At 39.6% G+C, this 24,839-nt stretch overlaps 1 protein-coding gene across 1 annotated transcript in view; it reads left to right on the top strand.

The window, feature by feature from the left end:
- LOC105928002 (partitioning defective 3 homolog) overlaps positions 1-24,839 on the top strand; it is a gene marked incomplete in the record, with an annotated part of 353,527 nt that overhangs the window by 128,387 nt on the left and 200,301 nt on the right. The window contains 4 exon segments of the mRNA XM_036125173.1: positions 1,115-1,254; positions 1,629-1,757; positions 19,263-19,448; positions 19,771-19,941. Coding sequence (XP_035981066.1) covers positions 1,115-1,254; positions 1,629-1,757; positions 19,263-19,448; positions 19,771-19,941 — 626 coding nt within the window.

Here is a 24,839-nt window from a genome sequence, read left to right as displayed (position 1 = left end):
TGAATAGTTTATTTCCATCTGTTAACATAATTCAGTAAATCAGCAGAAGATAGATCTAAAAACCAATGCTTGGTGTGACCACCGTTTGCCTTCAAGGCAGCATCAATTCTTCAATGTACACTTGAACACAGAATTTGAAGGAGCTCAGTTAGTTCTCCATTGGAGTCCCCAACCCCATTTGCACAAATGTAGCCCCAGACCTCCACCGTGCTTCACTGCCTGCAGTCATTCATTATTGCAGCGCTCTCCCGTCCTTCGGTGAACAAACTGCCTTGTTCTACAGCCAAATATTTTAAATTTTGACTCACCAGTCCAGAGCACCTGCTGACATTCCTATATTTATATGCACACTGAATTGCTTGGCCTTGATTTCATGTCGACCAATGGCTTTTTGGCTGCAATTCTTCCATGAAGACATTCAGCCTTGCCTTAGTGTAAGACCTATGACCTGAATCTGTCTTGCACAACCTGTCGTTTGGCTGTTCCTCTCCATGTTTTAGGGCTCCTCCACAGCTGTCTCTGTTTCAGTTACCCCTCATTCACACATACTCCTTCATCCGTTGTCCGTCAGAAACACGGATCGAGTCTGTGTGTAACGCGTCAATTTCTGAAAACCAGATGAGTCAGACAGGAAGTCAGATGCAGGAAGTGTAAAGTGGATCCGGCGATATTTCAAAATAAAGGAGTGACTGAGGTGGGGCTGTATGGATGCATGAACGGATCCAGTTTGGATTCCTGCACGGCATATTTTGCAGTGAATGGATAGAGCGCACAAGGAATGTAGTAAGTGTGAAGCCGGCTTTAACGACTTTGTTTCTATCTACGTGGGACATCATGGGCATTAGCACCTGTTTGGTACAACTGGTTGATCCTACAGCTGACTGCAACCCCACAGAATCCCTGACTTTCTGCAAGTGACCTTTAAGAATCGATGCTTGTTTGAAGGTAAAGGGGAGTTGCACCAAATATGAATTACAGTTTTCTTTTCTTCGCTCAGTTTGCGTTTTGTAAACAGATGAAAATAAACAATTATTTAGATTTTTTAAAGCATTATATAAGTAAAATATTGTCAGTTTTCCATTTGTTTATGTTGTGTTTCACTCCATCTGAGCAGGTCCAGAGGGTCTGGGATTCAGCATCACCTCCAGAGATGTCCCTATTAGTGGAAGTGCTCCCATTTTCATCAAAAATATCCTTCCTCGAGGCGCTGCCATCCAAGACGGGCGACTGAAAGCTGGAGACCGGCTGTTGGAGGTAAAGCATGGCTTTCAAATATTCTCTAAGCATTTTGTAGAGTTCAGATTGTGTTTTGAGGTAGAACTGTTTCAGAGAACAATTACTAATATGCCGACGCTTAAAAATATATGCTTGAACATTATTGGTTAGTGTAAAACACTCTGGATTCTCTGTGTTTTTTGCAGTTCAATTCTAGCTTTGCGCTATCTTTAAAATGTCATCGTTTAGAACGGTATTTAGGTTTTCAGAGGGACCAAAATGGAAATCAGCATGTGAATAGAAACAAAGTTCAGCTGAGTTGGAGGACAATCAGAATAACAGTTATGTTTAGTCCAGGTTCCCATCTTTCTAAAATGAGCATTTTGTGTGACTGTTGGACATCCGTTCTGCAGGTTAGTGACGTGGACCTGCATGGAAAGAGCCAGGAGGAAGTGGTGGCGCTGCTCCGAGCTACACCCATGGATGGGACGGTGGACCTGTTGGTGCTTCGTCAGGAGGACTCCCTGCTACCACGAGAAGTGGTCAGTACTGTGCTGGACCCTCAGCCCATGGCTGTCACTGCTGTTTTAACATTCAGAAATACTAATGTATTTTCCACAATTTATGGCAAAAAACATACAGTGGTGTGTAATAAATCAGGAGGGGCCCAGACCCTCCTGATTTATTGTTCTTTTGCATGTTTGTCACATGAAACCAATGACAAACTAATTTAAAAAGTAGTCAAAGACAACACAAGTAAACACAAAAGGCAGTTTTTGAATGAAGGTTTTTATTATTAAGGAAGAAAAGAATCCAGACCTACATGACCCTGTGTGACAAAGTGATTGCTTTGAAACCACTTCTGAATGAAAAGAATGCAAAAAAGAAAACAATCCAACCACGGTTTCCCCCCATAATGACAAAAACCTTCATTTAAAAACCACATTGTGTGTTCACAATAGGTTGTCTTTGACTAATATCTGGATTTGTTTGATGTTGTGAAACATTTCAGGGTGACAACCATGCTAAAACGTAAGAAATCAGGAAGGAGGCAGCACTTTTTCACACCACTGTATAATAGTGGTGTGGACAGTGTGAACGCATGGCACCTGAAACATGACGTTTAATAAAATAGCACATTCCAAAGACACTTTGCAGTTGTGATATTGAGAGCATTGTTATTGCCATAAAAACTGTGATTTGCTGCATTGTGCAGCTCTAGTATTTACCATTATGGTCAAAAGACAGCAGACCCTCTAACCATGTTTACCAGGTTTTCATGAGACTTTTTCTACAACCTGTTTGTGGTGTTTGATTCAATTCTTTCCACTAATCTGGTAATTAAAAAAATCTGCTTATATCTGTCGCCCTGCATCATGTTAAGCTATACTTATATGGCTTTAACTCTTCCTCATGCAGTCTGATATGTTTCACATGTCGTGGTTTAAATCTTAGTGTAATTCTTTTTTAGGGTAATCAAGTGAAATAGCTCTTTTTCCGTGTTGCTAAAGTAATTTGTGAAGTGCAGACTGCCTTGAAATTGCATTTGCTGTTTTCGTGGATTTTATTTTCTCAATGATTTCAAGAAGTGTTTTAAATGGCCAGTTTCACTCCATTTTAGCTTACGACAGCCCTCATTTCAGCTGCCAACATGTATATAAACAGATTATTTCAGTCCAAAATATAAACACATAAAATGTATACTTCCTGCCGTTAGAGGAGAAGCAATGATTTCCTAGCCTCGTGAGACCATCCTGATCTTGCGAGCTTTCAAGGTTTCACTCGCAGATCAGTCTGGCTACTCTCCGTTAAAGAAAATTTGGAGCCGTTCACCAAACGAACGTCCAATCAGCGTTGGCTTTGAGGCGGGTTGAGGTGTGACGCAACGAGAAGCGCGACAGTTCAGTCTAAAGAACATGGCGGCTTCAGCCGATGAAACTAGCGTTAGCGTGGCTATCGAGCAAGTTTTATCAGAATTACAGAGTATTTCTCTGCTGAGCTAACGTCCCTTTACCTGCAGCAGCAAGAGTAGCTTGGCTTGTGGTTGTGTTTTCGTCGTCGCTCTGTTACGAGCGACGACGAATCTGATTGGTTCATTTGGCCCGTCTATCACCAACATAGGCCAATCAGCTAACCAGTATTTTCGCCCCTTCCCAAAATTACTTCAACGGAAGGTTTCCAGATGGATATGCGGAGCAAATCTATCTGGCGGAGTCAGGTAAATGATTTCCTGCTCAACAGAGACCCAGACACGATAAAAAGAAAGCACACCTACTTTCACTTTTATGGTTCTATGTATCAGGACATAAGAAAAACGATCTGGTCTTAACCAGGTTTATGTTTTTTTTTTCCAAACCTAAGCTCAAATTTATAACAACACACTTCAGTCAACCCTGTCATGTGGGACCGACCAAAAACAAAGCCAAACTGAAAAAGCTGTGTGTGCATAAGTGCAGCCATGCTGTTTTTTTGAGCTTTAAGAGGGTAAGCAGTGACCACGTTCTGCTAATAAAAGCATCTTTATTTAAGTGTGAACACCTCTACATAAGCAGGAGTTTTGTCATTTTGCAGAATGTGGAGCGTACATGTGTGTTATACACAACAGGGCTGGAACAGTTGTTAGCGCTGCTGCCTTTGCAGTAAGAAGGTCCTGGAGGCCTTTCTGCATGGTGTGTGCATGAAGTCCCCATGCACTCATATGTTCTCTCCAAGTACTCTGGCTTCCTGCCATAGTCCCAAGAATATGACTGTGAATAGGTTAAATGGTTAATTGGTCCTTATAAATAGGTATGAGTGGGTTTGTGCAGGGTTGTTTTTCCTGTGTATCTTTGTGTTGCTCTGTGATTGACTGAAGTCCCAGGGGGTACCCTTCATCTCACCCAGTGACTGCTGCAGAACAGAGGTACATCCAATTTGTCTCTGCAGGGATAAGATGGATGGATGGATATTTTGATACAGTGAGAAATATGATTATTAAATGGTAAACATTCAAGATTGTCACAGCTGTTCTCAAGAGCGGACATACCAATAAATTAATGTTGGTCTTAAGTTTACGCCTCTCTCTACATACTTAACCTTACTTAAAAACCTGTGGTGGGACCTTTATTTAGCACACAAACCTTGAACTTAATTAATAGAAGGAAATTTTTTTTTTCAACAGCAAGCCAAGCTGCGTACACAATAATCATACCAAAGATGATTATTGAGAGTTATTGCTGCTAAAGGCAGATTAACAAGGTATTGCAACTAATTAGTCCATCAAAAAAAAATTTTTTAAGAAGGTTTAATCTCTTTTTTCAAAAGAATAACAGGGTAAAATCAGTTTTCTATCGCACACTTTAGGTAGATTTTTTAAATAAATGTAATAAGCTGTTAGAGGGTTTTTTTATGTTCTGCCATGTAAATATTAATAGTAAAAATATTAAGAGTATGCATTATCTTTTTTTCCTGTGAGTAAAAACACAGAATCCCAAAGTGCACATGAGCTGGTGGTGGCAGACAGTTTGGATAACAGTGACAGTTCAATTTCACATTTTGTCTTGTGCTTGCATTTATATCATTAGTGCTCATCCAAATTCATTATGTGAAAATGAGCAGTTTAAATCTTTTAACTTCTTTTTCCTCTTAAGCTTGATATCCAAACCAACACGATATGGTGTGAAAACAGAGCATTGATTACATTCACATACGTCCACAGACACACAGATGCAGACAAACACGCAGACGTGTGCTCAGACACGGCGCCTACACACAGGGTGACTTTGGCTGTCGCGAAACAGATGGCGGGGCTACTGCCCTCGTCCAGCCTGCTCTCAGCGGCTCTGACAGCAGGTGTGGGCTTCACTGCACCTCAGCAGACCAGGAAGCCCTTTAGGCCAACCTCACTTCTTCCTATAAAACTCAGCCTGGCACCAAGGCTCTTAACCCTGCCAAAGGAGCTGTTCAAACTGTACGCCGCTGAACACTCGAGGCAGACTTTATTAAAGGAATGCACCCACCGGCCTTTACATTTTTCCCTCCGTGGTGCTGGAGCGGGCTAAGGCACTGTCTGTGAAATGGGTGACCCGGTGTAGACCCAGGTTGTGTCAGGAAGTGCATCTGACATAAAAAAAAACTTTGTCAAGTTTATCTTCAACTTGTAAAGAGTTGCTGAATAACAGCAGTTTTCACTTTGCACAGTTTCATAGTTTTTCTGAAACTAATTGAATATACAACTGGTGGTAAATTCTGTCTTTTGATGAACCTTAATGGCTTCCTCTCTTATGCTTTTTGATCAAAACACATATTACTCCGGTTTTTACTGGACAGTCAAACTGGTTCATGCAGTGACTTTGGACAGTAGCTGACACATTCTTTAGGGGTGCATCACTTTATTCTTTTCAACTGTGGCTTGTTGAATCATTTTTAATGTGTTTAAATGTATTGGCTGTATTCTGTTCACTCCTCAGAAATGCTGCAAGTGCAAACATATTTGTATTTTTTGACCAGGAAGAGCAACGTTTTAGCGGATCCCTTCTTGCTAAATTTGATACATTCTATACTTGTTATATTTGTTTTCATTTAAAACCACCACACCTTTGCCAGCGCCAACGTCACAGAATCCAATAATCTGCTACATGTATTTTTTGTCATAAAAAAAATTAGATTAGAAGGTTGATGTTTTCACTTTGACAGTTGTCGTAAATAAGCTTGATAGAAAAGCAAAGCTGGTAATTAGCTTCTGTCCCAGAGATTGTGTTTAGATGAAAGTGTGTTTGCATGTGTAGATTCTAACCAGCAATTTCTCAGACCCACATAGATTTAAGCCCATAGATGAACATTTAGTGGCTGTCATTCATTCAATTGCCTCAGTGACAAGCAGATGATGTTTTGAATTGCATCATGGCTGGTATGCACAGTCACAAGCACCCTCATACAGACACACGCATGCACGGACAGCTGCATTGAGGGCAGGAAAAAGCAGGCCTTTTGCGTGGTTGACATTTGCCCACTGATGGTTGATGTTTGTGTCATAAATCCCACACATCTCTTTTTTGTTCGGATGCTCCATTACGTGTTCTCTACACTCTCTCCCTGAGGAATTAATTTATTCTCCCGGCATGTTTGCATCGCATCCTTAATTAACACGGTCAGAGTGTGTTTTGACATGCTTTCGGAAGCAATAGCAGCAGCTCTCAATAGCTTTCAATAAACATTTACTTTCAGGGAAGAGAAAAGGTTAAATGGTAATTGAGTAAAATAGGGCATTGCCCTTTGTGGTTTGCACAGTCTGTCATTTTGCCCACTGGAGCCCAAAGATATCAGCAGATATTTTCGCATAGATAAATTACATTCCATAAGAGGATATGGCTACGCCTTAACCTTTACTCAGTGTTGATCTCATCCACTTGTCTCCTAAACCTGATCCACCCAACATAACCTTGGGTAGAATCCAAATCAAATTATTATACCTCTAGCATACCACTTATGTCAGTCTTCCTTCTAAATGACAAATATCTAGGAAGATATGCAGGTTTAGATAAGTAACACTCCAGCATCGCCTCTTAGGGTCATGTTGAAAAATTGTGGCATGGCCGTTATAGTCCTGTGACGCCATATATACACTTACCATACAGAATGAATGTGTTTTCTACACAAATTTTGGGGCAGCGACCTGATAATAGTGTTACTATTATCATGATACACAATGCAGATGTTTTGTCTCCACCGATGAAGATTCACTAAACTCTGCATGCTGAATATTTGAAGTGGCTCCAACATCAAAGAAGGCTTTCTGATTAATTCAGCAGCTCAGTATTTGACCACTTGGAGATACTCCTACAGCACTGTGACCCCAGATAAACAGTTCACCTTTTTTAATGGGAAAAAAAGTACTATGACTAAGTAATGTACCTTTTCTGCTATATGTTATAACTTTGGATTGGGCGCCTTTCATGTTGACGTGCATTCTAAATGCAAAGTTCAAGCATTTTAAAAGTGACACGAATGCTTCAGAGAAATGACAGGAATTCTTGTTCCACAAAATGTGCTTGTTTTTCCTACATTAGATGTATGTAACAGGGATTCCCACATATATGGGGGAAATTAGAAAAAGGGTGTCTGCAGTTTTAGGTTTACTCTCTTTTGGTTTAGGTCAGTTTAGGGCAAAAAATATAAACTCAAGATCATATAAACTTCTGGCTGCTACAGACAAAACTCCTATGGTGCTTATATGATAGCCCATATACAAACATGAACGTTTAAACATTGTGCTCATTACAAAAAGATTATTTCTCTATGAATAGATCACCAAACTTTTAACTAGTAAATAACCTTTTTCAAATTTGAATTAATTTAGGCTCAGTTGAGGTTAAATCGGAGGCAATCGGACTTTCGCTCCGTTTTTTTTCTGAAAATCTTTGACACCTATCCAGGAGTCAAGTGCAAGCCACCAGAATTGAGAAAGACTCCTGAATAGGTGTTGAAACGTTTTCAGAAAAACTGAGTGAAAGACCGGCTGGCTCTAATTTAAGCCTGTTCGCTGTTGCGATGACCCGGATAACTGAGAATTTTCATGGGCATGAAAAGTCATACTGTGAAAATCATTCACTCGTCCATCACACACTTTTAGTGCATATCTAACGATTGCTTTATACTGTAGACATTCTTTTGCAACAAGCATTGTTTTGTCTTAGCTCCACATTGTGTACATATGTGTCATCTGAAATAAAAAAAAAAATCTGGGGCCAATCTTCAACATCTCTTCCGATAAGCACTTCATTCAGAATGCCTTCTTCTAGACTGACATGTGAATTAGGCTTGAATTAGAAGGTATTGCTGTGTCAGCAGGACTGCTGTGACCTCAGCTACTTATCGTATTCTCATGCTCACACATATTGTTTACATTCATTCATATCCTAAGCATATTTTAAACAACACTGACAAATGCTAATATGCTCCTTGTAAAATCTCACGCGCAATATGGTGCTGATTAGTCACATATGCTTGAGGAGTGTAATAACATTGGCCGTAACTGGCCTTACATCGTTTTGTGCCCCTTCATGAACAGCATATTTCATTTCCAATGGGCCCGGGGAACAAATGGGCTCATGTAGCCTCAACTGGAACGCTGGCGACCACATCAGAGCAATTAAACACTACATTAAAATCCCCTCTTTATGATCATATCACACTTGTCTCTGATCCATTAGTAACTATATCTGCCAAGCAATGAGAATCTTAATTGCACTATTAATTGTGGCCTTGGATTGATGTGACGGTTAAATTTACGTCAGATGTGAAAGCTTAGGACAGGGTAGACTAATGCATGACAGTATTGGTGACAATTATCATAGGCTAATGGCCTGTTCCATAAATGCCAGCCCCAATGGCCTGGTTTAATATCTCCCTACCATGTTTTAACCACTGGACTGTAGCTGAGCCACTGAGGCAGGGTTATTCTATTAATATATATTTTTGGTAATAAAATCCTGGTGTATTATTCCCGAAGGCTGAAATAAAAAGTGTGGTTTAAGGAAATGCAGTTAAAATATAACTTTTTCTTCAAAGCTGAAGACTTTATCATCAGGGTTAGTCTCAGACTTGTTCTCAACCTTTTGCTCCATTTAGCTTGGTTCAAATTATTAGGTTTGCGTGAATTTATAATATGCTTTTCTGATGCCATCTTCTTTGATATTCAGCTTTTTATTACTTTATCCTGACGGGAAATCTCAAAAGTTGTGATCCTACAGAATTGTTTTAAACATATAATTTCCCTGGTAGTGAAACAATTTCCTATAGTAAAAGGTGGATAAAATTGAGGTTCCTTTTTTGCTAGGTCCCACAGATTGATGTAAATATTTTCATTGCTTTCAGCAAACATTAAACTCTTTGTTAAACGCTTGGGCAGACTTCCGATGGTAATTTATTTACCATATGTTTTTTATTTTATTATTATTTCTGTTTTTTGATGATATCTGTGGTTTGAGCACTATTATAGCCAATAATGGAGAGGGTTATTCACGCTGTAGCTGCTAACATTTTATCCTCCAACCTCTCCTTGGTCATGCCTAGTTGGGTTTGGACTGTTAAACGCCCACATGGTGACACGCCTTTACACTTTACGTTTTCACCAGGGCTACCATAACTTCAGACAATCTGGGCCTGTTGTTTGTCCCTGAATCAAGACATAAAGTAAGAACCCTTGCATCAGTAGCCCCCCCCCCCCCCCCCCGCTAACGAATGGCCCTGCTTTTAGATGTCCTCGGGTTTAATTGACCTGTTCAAGATGCAGCTGAAGACGAGCATTTTGTTAGCATTGTGTCTTTTATTATTTCTTTTTTAATTCATGTTCATACATTTTGGCGTTGCGTGGCTCAGTGGTAAAGCAGGTGCACAATATATAAAGGCTATAGTCTTTGTCACAGCTGTCCCATGTTTGATTTTCAAGCCATTTACTGCACGTCTTCCCCTTCTTTCTCTGTCCTGCCTTCTGTTTAGGTAGCCTACTGATAAATAAAGGCAGCTCGAGCACAAAAACCAAACTTGAAAACAAATGAAAATATTTTATCTTAGTTTTCTTTGATATTTAGCTGTGAAGCCTCTTGGGATTTTCGTCCTGAAAATTGCTAAAATGAATAAAACGTATTAACTTACACAGCAGGATTTGTTGTGGCTGTTAGAAATATAGATTGGTTGTGTTGATCTTGATATAACAGATTTCTTAACACAATGAACAAAAGAAAAAAATAACAATTTTACATAATTTGCTCTCCTATCATTTCTTATTTTTATAAACTTATGTTCTTTTTTGCCTTGGTACACATCTGTTCCTGCTTTAACAGTGTTGGATTCAGGTGATCTTAAAGGTGACGCCGTATTCTTCTAAAGTAATGATAAACGGCGCTTTCTGAACCTGCACACGGCATCTGCAACCATGCCAAAAAAGACATCTTCCAAGTTAATATAATTAGATGTCTTTTAGAGTAATGCTTCCTTGCAAGGGTGACGTAATGTGTTGCAATTTTCCTAAATAATGTGCGAATGACAGAGTTTTTTCAACAGTTTATTTATGTTACTGTAGGTGACTTTGGCAGATATAGATCACGGAAGAAATTGGCAAACATTTCAAGGAGATGAGTCAGTTCTGGGTTTAAGCAGATTCTTTCACTTTTTTGATGGTGCTTGCAATTTAAGTTTTATTTTGTGACGGAGCTTGAAAGTGGAACTGCAGTTAAGCAGGTGTAATCAGCATATGGGGACTTTATTTCGTCAGGCAACCAGCTCTTTCTTAATTAGCCTGTAAGATATAGTTTAAGCTCAGGTAAGGCTAACATCACATTTTGCAGAGCCACAGCCATCCAGCCTGCTGTAGATAACCAGCATGTCGACTGCAGACTTCTGTAAAACATTGTGGTGGCTTCAAAGAAGTCACTTTCTCTCTGTTACGTCTTTAAAAGTGTCTTTGTAAGGGCGTCTGATTTGCATTTATTAGAGAAAGGCTCCAGTGTGTTAATTTAGACCCGAAAGGTTTTAAAAGGGAACCTTTGAGTTACTTAAGTTGCATTTTACTTTCATTTTAGTATTTGGATTGTTGCCCAGAAATACATCACACTTGTCCGTTCTTCCCTTTATCTACTTTTCCTTCTCATCTTTTTTCTTTGTTATCACACCCTCTTTTCATAAAAAAAGCTGATAAAGTTTGTTTTCTCTCTCTTTAAGGCTGATCTGAAAAGTGTAGCAATATTTTCTGATCAAACGGGAAAGTTTAGAAACATGCTCTGTCATAATTAAAGCCGAAGCTGCCAAGCGTGGTCGAAGACAATGCCAGCCTAGTTAACAGTTTCTGAGCGAGTCTCGCCGACGCCACCTGTTTTCGTTTAGCACTTTCCAGCAGCTGTTCCCATAATTATACTCGCTGTCAGTGCGGTGCAGAGTATGGGATGGTGCAGTGCAGCACTGTGCATGGCTGATAAACAAGGTAGTTAAAGGCCACTTACGACGACACAGTTACTCTCCCGAAGGGGATTCGGCATCTGTTTTCAGAACACGTAAATGGGCTGTTGTGTGTTGGTGCAGTTGGACGTACTAAAACTCTTTTTAGTCACTATTAACTTAAAATGAGATGGGTCTGTTTCTTGATGTGTGTCTTCCTTTTTGATTCTGCTGAAATGTTTTGTCGAACAACTGCCATACACACAAAGACAGACACTTTTTTTATTTTTTAGTTTTCTTGTTTCATCTAATTGGAGCTAACCTTTTTCAATCTTAGAAATAAGCTTCTACATCAGATCAGGGGTGGGTAGTTAACTTTCCCAAAGGGCTTCATGTTTAACAGTTATTATTTTTATTATTAACAATAATTGTCAAAGGAAGCCCAGCCAATTTTATTGACTGCTTGACTTCAGAAACCCCTCATGCAGCCCAAGCAGGTGGCAACTGTGAAAAGGAACCACTCCATTTTAACAGGAAGATTCCTCCAGCAGAACCAGTTCAGCTCGAGCTTTCACACAGCAGACATTAAAACCCCTAACCACCGGTTAGAGTTAATGGCTAATTAACTAATTGACTAATTATGCCATCTAAAGACAAGGCATATGATATCAATGGCAGCAACAGCACATTCCTAGTCCTATCCCGGATGGTGAACTGGCTAAATATAGAAACACCAGGCCATCAGTACATAGAAAAACAACACAGGATGTGGATATATGCAGTAGTTTATGACAGCAATAATTGCAGACAATACATACATTGAGTAGTGATAGAAAGCAGAAAATGCAGAAAAGTGGTCAGTATGTTTCAAAGTAGCCTACATTCTCCACCATTCTCCACCACCACCGAGAAATTTGTTCTTGTAATCTGGGTGGCAAAAACATAAAACAGTTTTTTTGGCTCTGTCTAATCATACTTCACAAGAACCTCAGCTGCCGACCTCCTAGAAAGCACATACGTCACACCTGCACTGAGACTGTGGAAATATGACAGGACACAGCACAGTGGCAGATAATAAATGTTTGAACCTTGTTATTTGCAATCGCCGAAGATTGATTGAGGTCACATAAATGGAGCCGGGCACAGGGCAGGTGGAGAGCTAAAAATAGAGGATTGGACAGAAACAGCTTATAGTGTCCTCTGGCCCTATTTGGAAAGAGGGGCTACGCTGCAAGCGAGCAGAAATCGCATGTTCGACCACTTCAACCACTAGAGTCGAACAGCGCCACTCCAGTTTTTAGTTCGATAGATACGTGAAACATTAAAGGTATATAGCCACGTTAAATGCTTCTAAAAAAAGAACAAAAAACATTTGATCATGATAAAATAAAGTTATATACACCAAGCCTCCATCCTGATAATATTTTCATGGTCCTTCTTGTTGATTAAAAGAGCCCCAACACCAGACACGATGACCAGATATAAACAGAGGTGGCGCCATCTACCGGCAGTATCGCAGAACTATCATAATGCCAAGTTTGCTTAATTAATAAAACAGTATTAAATAATGCTGCATGTGCAGTGTTATGGTTCCTCTGTTATTAAAAATAAACACAAAAGGTTTTATTTACTTGCAAATTAAGCAAAAAAAGCATAAAACACCAAGCTAATAACTAGTACGCCAGCAGGATATGATAGTCTTTCACAAAAACTTTGTATGCAAGCAGAGTGAGCTACTGACGTATAAATTAAAAAAGTAAAAAAATGTGGCTATGCACCTTTAAACATGCTCCTCCATATCCTGACCAATCACAGAACAGTAGTTGGATCCCCTACCAGAAAAAAGTTCTGCCCAGACGTGTCGAGAGCAGCAAGCGAGAGCCCCCAGAGCAGGGCTGCGAGAACAAAATTATTTCATCTGCTGGGGAAGTGAGAGAAAATGTTTCACTTCTCACAGAATATGCTGCAGCCTTAAGGGTTATAGCAGCATGACTACAGAGATAGCTCAGGGTAACCTAAGCCGCTCTAACTATAAGTTATGTCAAAAAGGAAAGTTTTAAGCCTAGTCTTAAAAGTAGACAGGGTGTCTGCCTCACGGACCAAAACTGGGAGTTGGTTCCACAGGAGAGGAGCCTGATAGCTAAAGGATCTGCCTCCCATTCTACTTTTAGAGACTCTAGGAACCACCAGCAGACCTGCAGTCTGAGAGCGAAGTGCTCTGTTAGGAACATACGGGGTAATCAGAGCTCTGATGTATGATGGAGCTTGACTTATTGGGCTTTGTAAGTAATTAGGAGCTAAAATTGGAGAAATATGATGTTTCTCCTAATTCTCATCATACCTCATGCTGAAAATATTTGGATAGGCTGAGGGCCTTTTACTAAATGTTTTGGACTACTAGATAACATAGAATTGCAGCAGTCCAGCCCCGAGGTAACAAATGTGTGGGCTTGTTTTTCTACACCACTCAAATTTTGGGGATTCGGCCAAGAGGATAATAAAAGTAAGACTTTAAGGCTGAAGCCACAATAAATGTGAGACTGTTGCAGAGTCACTCCCTAAGAAACTGCCCTCACAGCAGGGTGCCCACTCAATAAAGCCTAGCCCCCAGGTAGATCTTCCTCTTTTGCCCGCTGTTCATCAGCAGCACTGGAGAGGCCTCCCTACTCTTTTCCATGGACTTCATGAGGAAAAGGTCTGTACTTGAAAGATCAAGCAACCATGGGTTGTGTTAGTACAGCATTAATAGGGAACGTTGATGTCGATTTAATGGCCATCAGCTTCATGTGTTTGTCCCCCGACAATATTTCCGTTTGATCATGCAGCCTTTAGCTTCCTAAGTTCATTCTTTAAAAAAATAATTTAACAAAATAAAACATGCCAAAATGGAAACTAAAAGCAAATATTAATGATTTTAAAAATGGACTACAAACTTAATCAGATGATGTTTCAGTTAAAAGTTACAACTAGAACAGTGAAAGGCAATCCTAACAGACAGAGATATTTGATAAGCTTTAAATAACTTAAAATATGCAAAACTGTACAACATTCTAAATTATTCCAGCTCTAAAAGCTTTAGCAATCAACGCAAACAACTGATATACAGTGCAGATATTTGCTAAAAGATGTTACAACTGCATAAACCCAACAATAATGTCAAAGCAATAATCCAGCCTTTGTGTGAATGTTTTGTTACTGTTGTCCAGTGACTATGTTGTTAATAATTCATGTCTCTTAGTCCGTCTTCATAAAGACTCATGTCAGAAAATGAGCCGACTCTATACTCAACCCAGTAAGGACTATGTTATGTCACTTAAAGCTCTCCACTGTCAGCATTGAACTCCACACCCTCAATGTACCTGAATTAGTTTTTTTTTTTTTTTTTTTTTTTTTTTTTTTTTTTTTGTGCTGTGGAGTTACATTGTCTGAAAATGTTGCAGGGAAAATCACGGGCAGCCAAATTTGTGTAACTGCACCTAGCATGGGTGCACTTCTTTTTGTAATTACACCCATGGCTGATTTCTTTTATCCCCTTTTAGATTAATTTTCAGTGACCTTTATGTCACTAAATTGGGCCAAGTGTGGAGAGAAGTTTCCAGCAGTGTTAATTGTTTCAGGCATTGATGTGCAGAGAACTCAGGTTTTTGTGTGAATAGATTTAATTGCAATTCATTTGCTCTCTCTCTCTCTCTCTCTCTCTCTCTCTCTCTCTCTCTCTCTCTCTCTGTCTCTCTCTCTCCTGTACCTTTCTGACAGACACATGAACCCATGCTGCATATCTCCTCTCAGCACAGAATGGGTTAAGCACTGTATAAACACCATAGAAAGAACTACAGTAATAAGCCGACTGGGCCTTGTTAGAACAATTGTCTAAGTCTCTCCCTTCTCACTCGCCTGCCGGTGTCTCTGTGGAAATGTTTCCTTTATTTCCCTCCCTTGCCGGTAATGACTGGGTGTTAGCCCATCACACTGTTAATTAATAAAGAACCTAACTGAGTAATGGACTATTACTATAGCTGAGTGAGGAGGAGGAATAAGAGTGACTGGGGGCATGGGGGGTGTCCTTTGCGATTGTATAGCCAATTAGTTAGCCTGTTGAGCACAGGAAATAATAACAATGATATTCCAGCTACTCTACATTATAATTATGCTGTACTATTTTATAGAGTACTATTTTATAGAGTGAATACTGAGCTACTTCACATATTTTCTAAATTAAAATTAGGAGTATCTAATCCTCTAATCCTTAACAGAGCACAGTACATCAACTAGCCCTGAACAACAATAGGAAATCATGCACTCATGATATTAATGTTGAATATGACAATCAAAAATGATTTGGGTTATATCCAACTGTCCAATCACTTAGTCCATTGTCAGTTCCTTTATGTCCTTTATCCCAGGTTCATAAAAGGGCTGCACTTTGAACAATGAACATGAACTTTCCTTTTTTTTCCTCCCTGAAAGTGGTTCGGTTCAAGTCTTCCTCCGTTGAATCACAGCAATAACGCCTGTCATGCAGCTTGACGAACCCATTTCTAGCCATCGGCTCTTGTTCCTGTCTGACGAAAACGTTACAGAGCTGTCTCATTCTGTGCCTCGGCCTTCTTTTCCCGTAACACATCTCTGAGTGGGTGGTTATTCTGTCATCATTTTGGAAGCAAGCATTAGCACGCACATGAACAAAGCCTCATACTGTCTGTCCACCATCATTTATCAAGCTGGGGTCTTGTTGTCTAAAACTGGAATGACATAATATCTATCGACTTTTTCTTTTATTTCCACATCTTCCTCAGTATTTAAACATGGATTTAGCAAACGATACACATATTGGAATTTATGTTTTTTTTTTTTTTCAAATTGATTACATAGTATGTCGCAAAAGTCTTTATGCAAGTTATCTTTTCACATAATTCTAACCCACAACTTCAATGTATTTTATTGGGATTATTTGTCAGACAAAGCGGTGCATAATGATGCAGCGGAAAGGACATGATTTACAATTGCAATTTTTTTCTTTCAATTTGAAACCTAAAAAGTCCATTGCAGATTTGTCTTCCGCCCTTTTTACTCAGATATCCTTAAACTAAATCCAGTTTAACAAATTGTCTTCAGAAATCAGCTAACACGTAAATAGACCCCACCTATGTTGTCTTTAATCTCAGTAAAAGTCCACCAGTTCTCTCAGAGGTTTCTTAGAGAACATTAGTGAACAAACAGCATCATTAAGTCCAAGTAAAACGGGAATAAAGTTGTGATTTTTAAACTTCTATTGGAGTACTGTTTAATCCATCATTAAATAATGAAAAGCGTATGGCACATACATATGCCTACTAAGACATGGCCTCCTACTTAAGCTGACGACCCTGGCAAGGAGAAGATTAATCACAGAAGCAATATAGACTCCTATTGTTAACGCTGGAGGAGCTACTGGGGTGCACAGCTCAGTTAAGAAAAATTAGCTGACAGTCCAACAGTAGTTGCTGCCTTTACGCTAGAGCAGAAAGGAAAAAAAAGCAAGCCACAGGGGGCCTACTGAAGACGACAGCCTCTGAAAGGTTTGCCGTTTGTCTCTGGGAAAGCTGGCAAAGAAATACCCCAAAATGACTTGCAGCAAAAACTGATTGGACAGTGTTGACACAAGGGAGCTGCAAACTAATGTACAACGCTTGTTTCAGGTTATTATTTGCAAAACATTTTTTTAAAAAGCAGGCATCCTTTTAATTCCAATTATGCACTACTTAGAAGTGGTGTGTCACATAAAACCCACCACACTTCAACCTGGAAATGTACATCTCCAGGTTACAGACTCACGCTCACATTAACACAAATGCATTCATTTCTACACATATGCCCCCCCCACACACACAAACGCACAAGCACACACATCCTTGTCCTTGTTTAAAATACAAAGTGAGGATTGTGCCTTGACTTCCATAAACTTTCATTCATTTTCAAGCCTTTCTATGCTCTAACCCTAACCCTGAACTAAACCTAATTGACACCTTAGTCTTAAACTTGGCCCCAAGCCCTTAAAAAAGTTAGGACTAAAGTGAGCAAAAACTCTTCTCGCTCAGCTGAAAGGACAAGGACACACACATATACGCACAAAGAACACAATACACAGTTACTCCTAATGGTTGAGGGTCAAACAAAAGCAGGCCCCTTTAACATTACTCTGGTCTGCCTGCTTTGATGCTGCCTTGAATCTGGATCTAATAAAGTTATTCATGCAATCAGGATATTGTTTTGAGATATCCTTTTTCTAGAGCAAAACGGCCCTGGACCATGTAGGCAACCATCCGCTGCATATGGTATGCCTGAAACGCCGCACCAGGACAGATTAAAAAAAAATCAAATAAATAGTCAATTCACCATGATGCTCCTGAGGTCCTGTCTGAACTTAGGTCCAGCTCCCAAACCTGACAGTTGCACAGTATCTGGATGATACATATTAGTGAATTTACATTTCAAAAGCGCACAGCTCATGTCAATAGTCAAGATGTTTCCATAAAACATCTGTCAAAGCTTTGCAGCTCAGGAAAGGCATGGAATTTTAAACAATACTGGTGCATTACATTTGCTTCTGGCGTAGAGAAGGAATTCTCTTAAAGTAGCTCTTTCTCTGGCCCCTATCTGCCTCATTCAGCAGTTAGAGGGAAAGAAAAGGGTCATTTCCTGCCAAAGCCGTTTTTTTTTTTTTTTTTTTTATTATTGGAACCATTGGCGTTGAAATCCGGTGTGTGTGTGTGAATGAATTCCAGTGGTCAGAATTGACAAAGGGTCTGGTCTCAAACAAAAACCCTGTTGGCAAGTTGTACAGACAGGTGTAGAGCAATTTTGAAAGCAAGGAAGGAAGAACGGGGAGAAGAATGGAGGGCAGATAGGAGCACATGGGGAATAGGGGCTCAGTCAGATGGGGTTGAATAGAGGCTCCACCTGCATGCACCACTGCATCCTAATAACTCATCAGTGTACCCCCCCCCCCAAAAAAAAGGAAGTAAAAAAAATCATAAAAAGCACTCGCCCTATACTCTGTTTTCCCCTTATCTTCGCTGCTGCCTCTTTGTCCACATGGACCCCGTTTGTCAGTTTCATTTTGATGCATATGTAAACATATTTAGGAGGATATTTGGTGTTTTTGGTGGTTCAAATGAACTGCTTTGGCAATAGCTTTGATTGCGAAGTTAAACTGGGTCAATAATTGCTGCTCTCAACGTGGACAGTTATTACCAGTCAGTGCATGCACAAAGAAAAACCCGATCAATGAGATTTTTGTTTAAGGTTAAGGATAAAGAGAAAGGTGTTTAGGTATTTAGGGAACTGGTAAACGACTGAAAGTTGTTGGGCCTGAGAAGAATATGTCCTGACTACAATGACTTTAGCTGGGTTCTTTTTGATCTGTGTAACTGCGCTGATCGACAACAACTCTAATTGGTTGTTAACTGGGATTCAGAGGAATGGAAGTATTAACAAAATGCTTGACAAGATGGTCAAGGGAACACGGCACTGCTAAGCCAAGTGACATGCTTGCCATTTCTTTCATCTCCTGCTCCTTTCATCTCAAAATGTCTGCTGTCTCATGTCCATTTTCTGGCCAGTTGTATCCATATCCGCTTTCCAGTTCACTGTTTTTCTCTTTTGTTTTTCAATGCAACAGTGGATTTCAACATCAGTTTGTCAACTTAGACAAGTAAGTAAAGTCAGCAAAGTCCAGATTTACTATATGATAGGGAAGATCTATTATTCATTGTTTCTATTAAAACACCTCATCACCAACTGTATTTGCTCTGCTTGATGACAGTGTATACAGTGTATGTATACACGTTCACAAGAGTAAATACATACCATTTAGTAGGACAAGATGTTTCTTCCTCCATTTGGGGTTACGTATTTGTCTTTGAGCTCCCCTTCACTCCCCATTTTAATACTTCTCAAGCAAGTTCTTTTGTCACCACTGTTGAACTGACTACAAATGTGACAACACACCCGAGGCACAGCTTCGGCCTGGGTCCCATTGGTTAGGGACCTAAAAAGTTATTCCGCTGTGCTATCACGGATGTGCAACTTTCTGATTGAATAACAACCGACATGAAGTGAATCCTCATCGTCGCATCTATGTTTTGTTAATTCAGAAACAGGAAGACGACACGGTGTTAACCCCAGATGGAACACGGCAGTTTCTGACCTTTGAGATCCCCTTGAACGACTCGGGTTCAGCGGGCTTGGGGGTCAGCGTCAAGGGGAACCGGTCCAAGGAGAACCAGGCTGACCTGGGCATCTTTGTGAAATCCGTGATTAACGGAGGTGCTGCTAGCAAGGCAAGTAGACACTTCTTCCTTCTACGTATCCTTTAACCATTATCTTGATGAATTTTAGTAATTTTGCAAAGTGTGCTTTTAGTTACTTTGGAACAAAACAAGTGCACAACTCTCTCCATTGTATTTTTTAGTGTTTACTTGATGTTATTAAGTTTGATCAAAACAAGTTCCATTTTGATAAAGGTATAAATTACAATTTCCAAAAGTTTTGGGTCTAAAAATAAAGTGGGAAAAAAGTATCTAAAGTTGTGAGAACACTGACTGTGAGAAATACTGAAGCCCTGATAAAGATACACAAATGTTTACTGAATGTGGTCTGCAGGATGGCCGTCTTCGAGTCAATGATCAACTTATTGCTGTCAACGGGGAGTCACTGCTTGAGATGACCAATCAGGAGGCCATGGAGGCACTTCGAAAGTCCATGTCTGTTGAGGGCAACAAACGTGGAATGATTCAGCTCATCGTGGCCCGGCGATTGCTTAAGGACAGTGAGGTAAACCGGCAGACAGTAAAAAGTAATGCTCTCAACACTAATCACTGTAGAAATTCATTCTGAGGCAGTTCATGCTTCAACATGTAATCCTTAAAAGTCAAGATGGCAATAAAAAAAATCGGATGGTGACAGAATTCCTGCGGTTTGTACCTGGATTAGCCTTGACGCCTAACTGGACACAGAATTTGTTAATTTCTAAGCAATGAACATGCCAATCTAAGTACTACCAGGTTTTGCTAGAAACAACATGTTTCAGGGTGAAAGTTCTTACTGCAAAACTTAATGGGTTCCATATCCGTCATTTTCATGGCAGTGTGAACGGCCCAACTCTGATCTTGTGACCCAAAAATAAATTTGATTAGTGCCACCTTCATTTGTGGTGCTAATTCGGATACATATCGGATATTTTTCAAAGCATCCACAGTCTGAATGGTCATGTCACATTTTATCTTTCTCTTATGTCACTCACTACACATCCACACCACTGAGCTATATAATACACTGGAGTGCTGATTTTGCCGAAAAACTGAAGTCACTGGCCGCCATCTTGCTACTCCCTACTCTCACAGAATCCCACAGGATTTGGTTGCAACAACAAGCAGTTTTCTGGCTGTGTGAAAACGTTTCACAGGTAATTCTACAGTCAGTGGATGTACTAACACTATCAACTACTGGGAAATTAGGTGCTGAAATATTGTACATGTTATTCATATTAAATATATATATATATATATATATATATATATATATATATATATATATATATATATATATATATATATGTATATATAAGTATGTGTATATGTATATATATGTATACACATATGTAAATATATGTTTTTGTATATTGTTATTTATATATTTATAAATGTTAAACATATATATTTAAATGAATAAAATGCAAAATATTTCATCACATGACTTTCTCAGTACTTGATATTTTTAGAACATAACATAAAAGTATATAGCATTTGACATTTTAAAAGTGTTAAGCCCCCCCCCCCCTGAACATGAGAAAATCCTTGTTATTCGATGATGTAGTGCACATATTCCCTAGTTACTGGAGGAAAATAGGGAGTACCAATATGGCGGCTGGTGGCTTCAAAGCTACTCGTTCAAACAGCGGCTATTAGCACTCCAGTGTATTATATAGCTCAGTGATCCACAAACAGCAGTAGCAGTTAGCGCTTCTCAGGAGACTGTTGTTAAAAGCCGTGCTGCTTTCTTCTTACATTACTTCACCTTTCTATGATGTGGTATTAATACTGTTAGCTTGTTTCTTAACAGTTTTCGAATAATAATAATGAGAGATGCCGGCCGATATCTGTGTTTTTTTTCTACAAAACTTTATTCAACACCTCTAGAAACAATACATTCACCATTACTTCCCTAAACAGTGCACTGCTGTGACGTCTCTTTCTGTTATCTGTGCTTGCGGGAGGCTTTGCGGTCTTGAACCGTTCAGACAGCATTTTGATGGCGGTCGCATTTAATAGTACTATGAATGACAACCCCCAAAAAAAATCAGATTTAAGGAAAAAATCGTAATTGAGCATCAAGCCCTGCAGCACGATTGTAGGCTTTTAAAATGAAGAGATATTAAAAGAACTCTCAAAAGGAAACCAATTCCTGTCACATATATGTGATTGGTTCAGGCTTCGAAAGATAACGTTTAATATATAACAGCAAGACTGAGTCCAGCTAAGTGTTTTATCATTCTTTCAACGTGCCTGTTGTGTAGCATAATGGATTTAGGGTATCGGCACATCAAAGCTTTCTAAAAACTAAAGATCGAAAACAGGCATTTAATGATTTAAAGATGCCTTTTTTCTGCCTAAGACAAGTGGTGCTTTTGTTTTACGTTAATGGAAGACGTTTACATCATATCTAAGAATCACTTCATTGAATGTTGCCTGACAGCCGTACACTAAAGCAATACAAGAAGAGATAATTAAAACATGTGTTTAAGTTTTTGTGGCACCAGTGCAGGAACAAAAACAACAAAAGCATTTGTTTTAATTCATAAAGGTCCATGGTGACATGTAACAAATACATTTGTTTTGTACATTATGATGAGGAAAATAAGCGTATTGGTAAATCACTGTGGTGGGTCTGCCATGTGCTGCACAATGTGACTGTGGCGCCGGGCTCTTGGTGCAGGTGTGAATGCATTCACAGGCACATGCAGGTTGAGTCAGCCTGCGGCCAATGGTTGTAGATCAGATTTGATTAGAGTTGCTGTGACTCTAATTGGAGCCCATGTCCTGTGGCTATGTGTCAGTTTGGAGTACCACTTTGTTCCCCTCCCTGCTAATTCCCATCCTCCAAGCACTCGCTTTCTTTCTTCTTGCACACTTGCCACATGCCATGCACTTGTTTTTCTCTTTGTTTCAAAGTTAATTTTTACCCCCATCTCGCGATTCTCCACACTGACAGCGGCTGAATTCATTAGAAACTGGCCACCATGCTGACGGTTATATTTTTCAAAACAGGCCTGTTCTTTATCTGGAGAGTATACTGTGTTGTTTTCCGCCTGCCTTTGTTCTTCCTCCTCTCCCTCTCCTTTCTTCGACCTTCAGACGTAGAGCAGAGGACATATGTCCCTCCTGGGGAAGCTCAGCCCAAAGCTTCAGTGAGTTCTATCACTGGAGTCCAGTCAGTCCCCTGTCAACTTTAATCTCTGACCAGGCTCTGTCTAGGGAGACTGACACTGAGCTCACATTTACACCTAAATCTTCAGAAAAAAAAGGGAACATCATTTTCTCTGAGGGAAAGCAGAGAACCTTCATTTTCATCGCCTACTTCAGCCATTTTGAGCAACAGTATGAGGTTTTGACTACTTTGTACCAAGTGTTTGCTAAATGAAACACCAGTTGCTAAGAGACAGCAGGTTGACTGTGTTACGCAAAGTCATATAAAATATGTCTGCAACTATGAAAGCGGTAGGTTTAATAATGTCTAAATGTTACATTTTAATCCAATTCCAATTATAGGATTTCAGCAAGAGTGGTAGTTTGTCAGGTAGAGAAGAAAAATGGTGTTCCATGTTTAAAAAAAACAAAACTATTTTAGCAACTTTATTTCTCCAAAAGCGTATGTATATCTGAAAAAGTTACACGTTTTCATGAAAAAAAAAAAATCTACGTGAGTCTTAACAGGACAAATCAAATATCTTATCTTACATCTACAATTATAATACCATTGGTCAGGCTTAGTTCCTCTAAAGTTATACATTGAGCAGACAGGCCTTCTATACTGACCGTACCTTTCTGCGTTTGCAAATGATATTCGATGAATACAAAAAAAAAAAAAAAAGCCACAGTATCAAGGCTGCCTTTACATGGAATATGTATTCAGAAATATAATCCCCCCCATATAAATATGCTAGCAATGGGAAAAACTGCAGTAAGAAAGGCAAGGTTATCTCAACACAGAATCTAACCTTGCTTGGTACTTTGCTTCACTGGTGAGGTGGATATGTGGAGGGAGGGGGGGGGGGGGGGCAAGACCAGTTTGCTTCTGTCACACAGCAGAATGGGAGGGAGTACTGAATGCTACCAGAAATGACCACCGTGAAATGAATCAGATCTATCACTGTCTGCTGGGGAAAGAAGCCAGGGAAAGCAGCCTAATAAAACAGAGATGGGGGATTGCTTTGGGAGGAGTCAGGAGTAGAGGGGTTTGGGCGATTTTAGCTATCATGTACAACCACATTTTGCAAAAGTAAAAAAGGCATTAGTATCATTGCTATCACCTTGACCTTTGCAGGAAGTATAATCTTTAATAGGGCAAAGATAAAATGAGATAAAGTACATGACATGGTACTATGTAGGTTACATGCATGCTTGTAGACTTGACAGTAGTGACTTTTTCTAATAAGCGTTCTGGTAGAATCATATCCTCTTACGTAAGGTCCTAGCTGTACAGTACTTACTGGAAATGTGAACCAAGCAATGCAGACCCAATTATTGCTTTGGTTTTATAGGGACTGGATAGTCCTTGAAGGCAGTACCCCTTACTCTCACAGGTCCACGGCACTCAGAGAGTGCCTTGAGGGACGCGACAGCCACTGGCATTATGTCCACTGTAGCTCTGCAAGGTTGAAGATATACCCCTTTATGCTAGAGATGGAGTAAAACCCACACTTCTCCTTTATCCAAGGCTTTACAGTTTTTTGGATAAGTATTTGCTGTTGGTAGTTGAAGCATGTTCCCCATACCCCTTCCTCAAAGACATAATGGTTCAGTGGTTTTGTGTTTAGTGTATAACCGTTTTCTCGGTTCTAGACATTGGGCTTTGGTGGTCAAACACGATCACTTTCTTGAAGCTACTACTACTGGAACCCATTTAATGATTTGGTACGAGTTTGACGTCAGAAGAAATCAATCTTTTATGTTCTCCTCTAGCATCCCCTGTTTGAAGAACTACTGCTCTGCCCCAGATTGTCTTGTGATATGACGGGTCACTGGCAATTTGTTTAAAGCATTATAATTGCATTTCTGCTTCTGGAGCTGTGTAATCTCCACACCCATTTCTTAGTTCTATTAATATATTGTCATGTGTTTAAACTATTGCATTTTTTGACAAGTCATTTTAATCCCATTATTTTTGGAGCCACAATTCCTTCGTCTTGGGTTTAGTCCAGAGTCTTGTGACTAAATTCAGATTATGGCTTAGTCATTCAGTAGGGTTGATTGAGCTCTCTTCCATTTACCATTAAAATGCGAAGAATATAATATTTGTGTTGCTAATAATCAAAAATTCACCTGAAATGTGTCTTTAAGACTATTTGAGTGTAAATAATGAAGAATACCTTGTGCATCGATGGATGTTTTTTCACAGTTTTTTCTGATCAGGATGCCGTCTCTGTCAGCTGCAAAGAAACAAGCTGCGACCTC

This window comes from Fundulus heteroclitus, chromosome 21 (assembly GCF_011125445.2).
Source record: "Fundulus heteroclitus isolate FHET01 chromosome 21, MU-UCD_Fhet_4.1, whole genome shotgun sequence".
Lineage (NCBI taxonomy): Eukaryota > Metazoa > Chordata > Actinopteri > Cyprinodontiformes > Fundulidae > Fundulus > Fundulus heteroclitus.
This window is presented reverse-complemented; position numbering and strand designations above follow the sequence as displayed.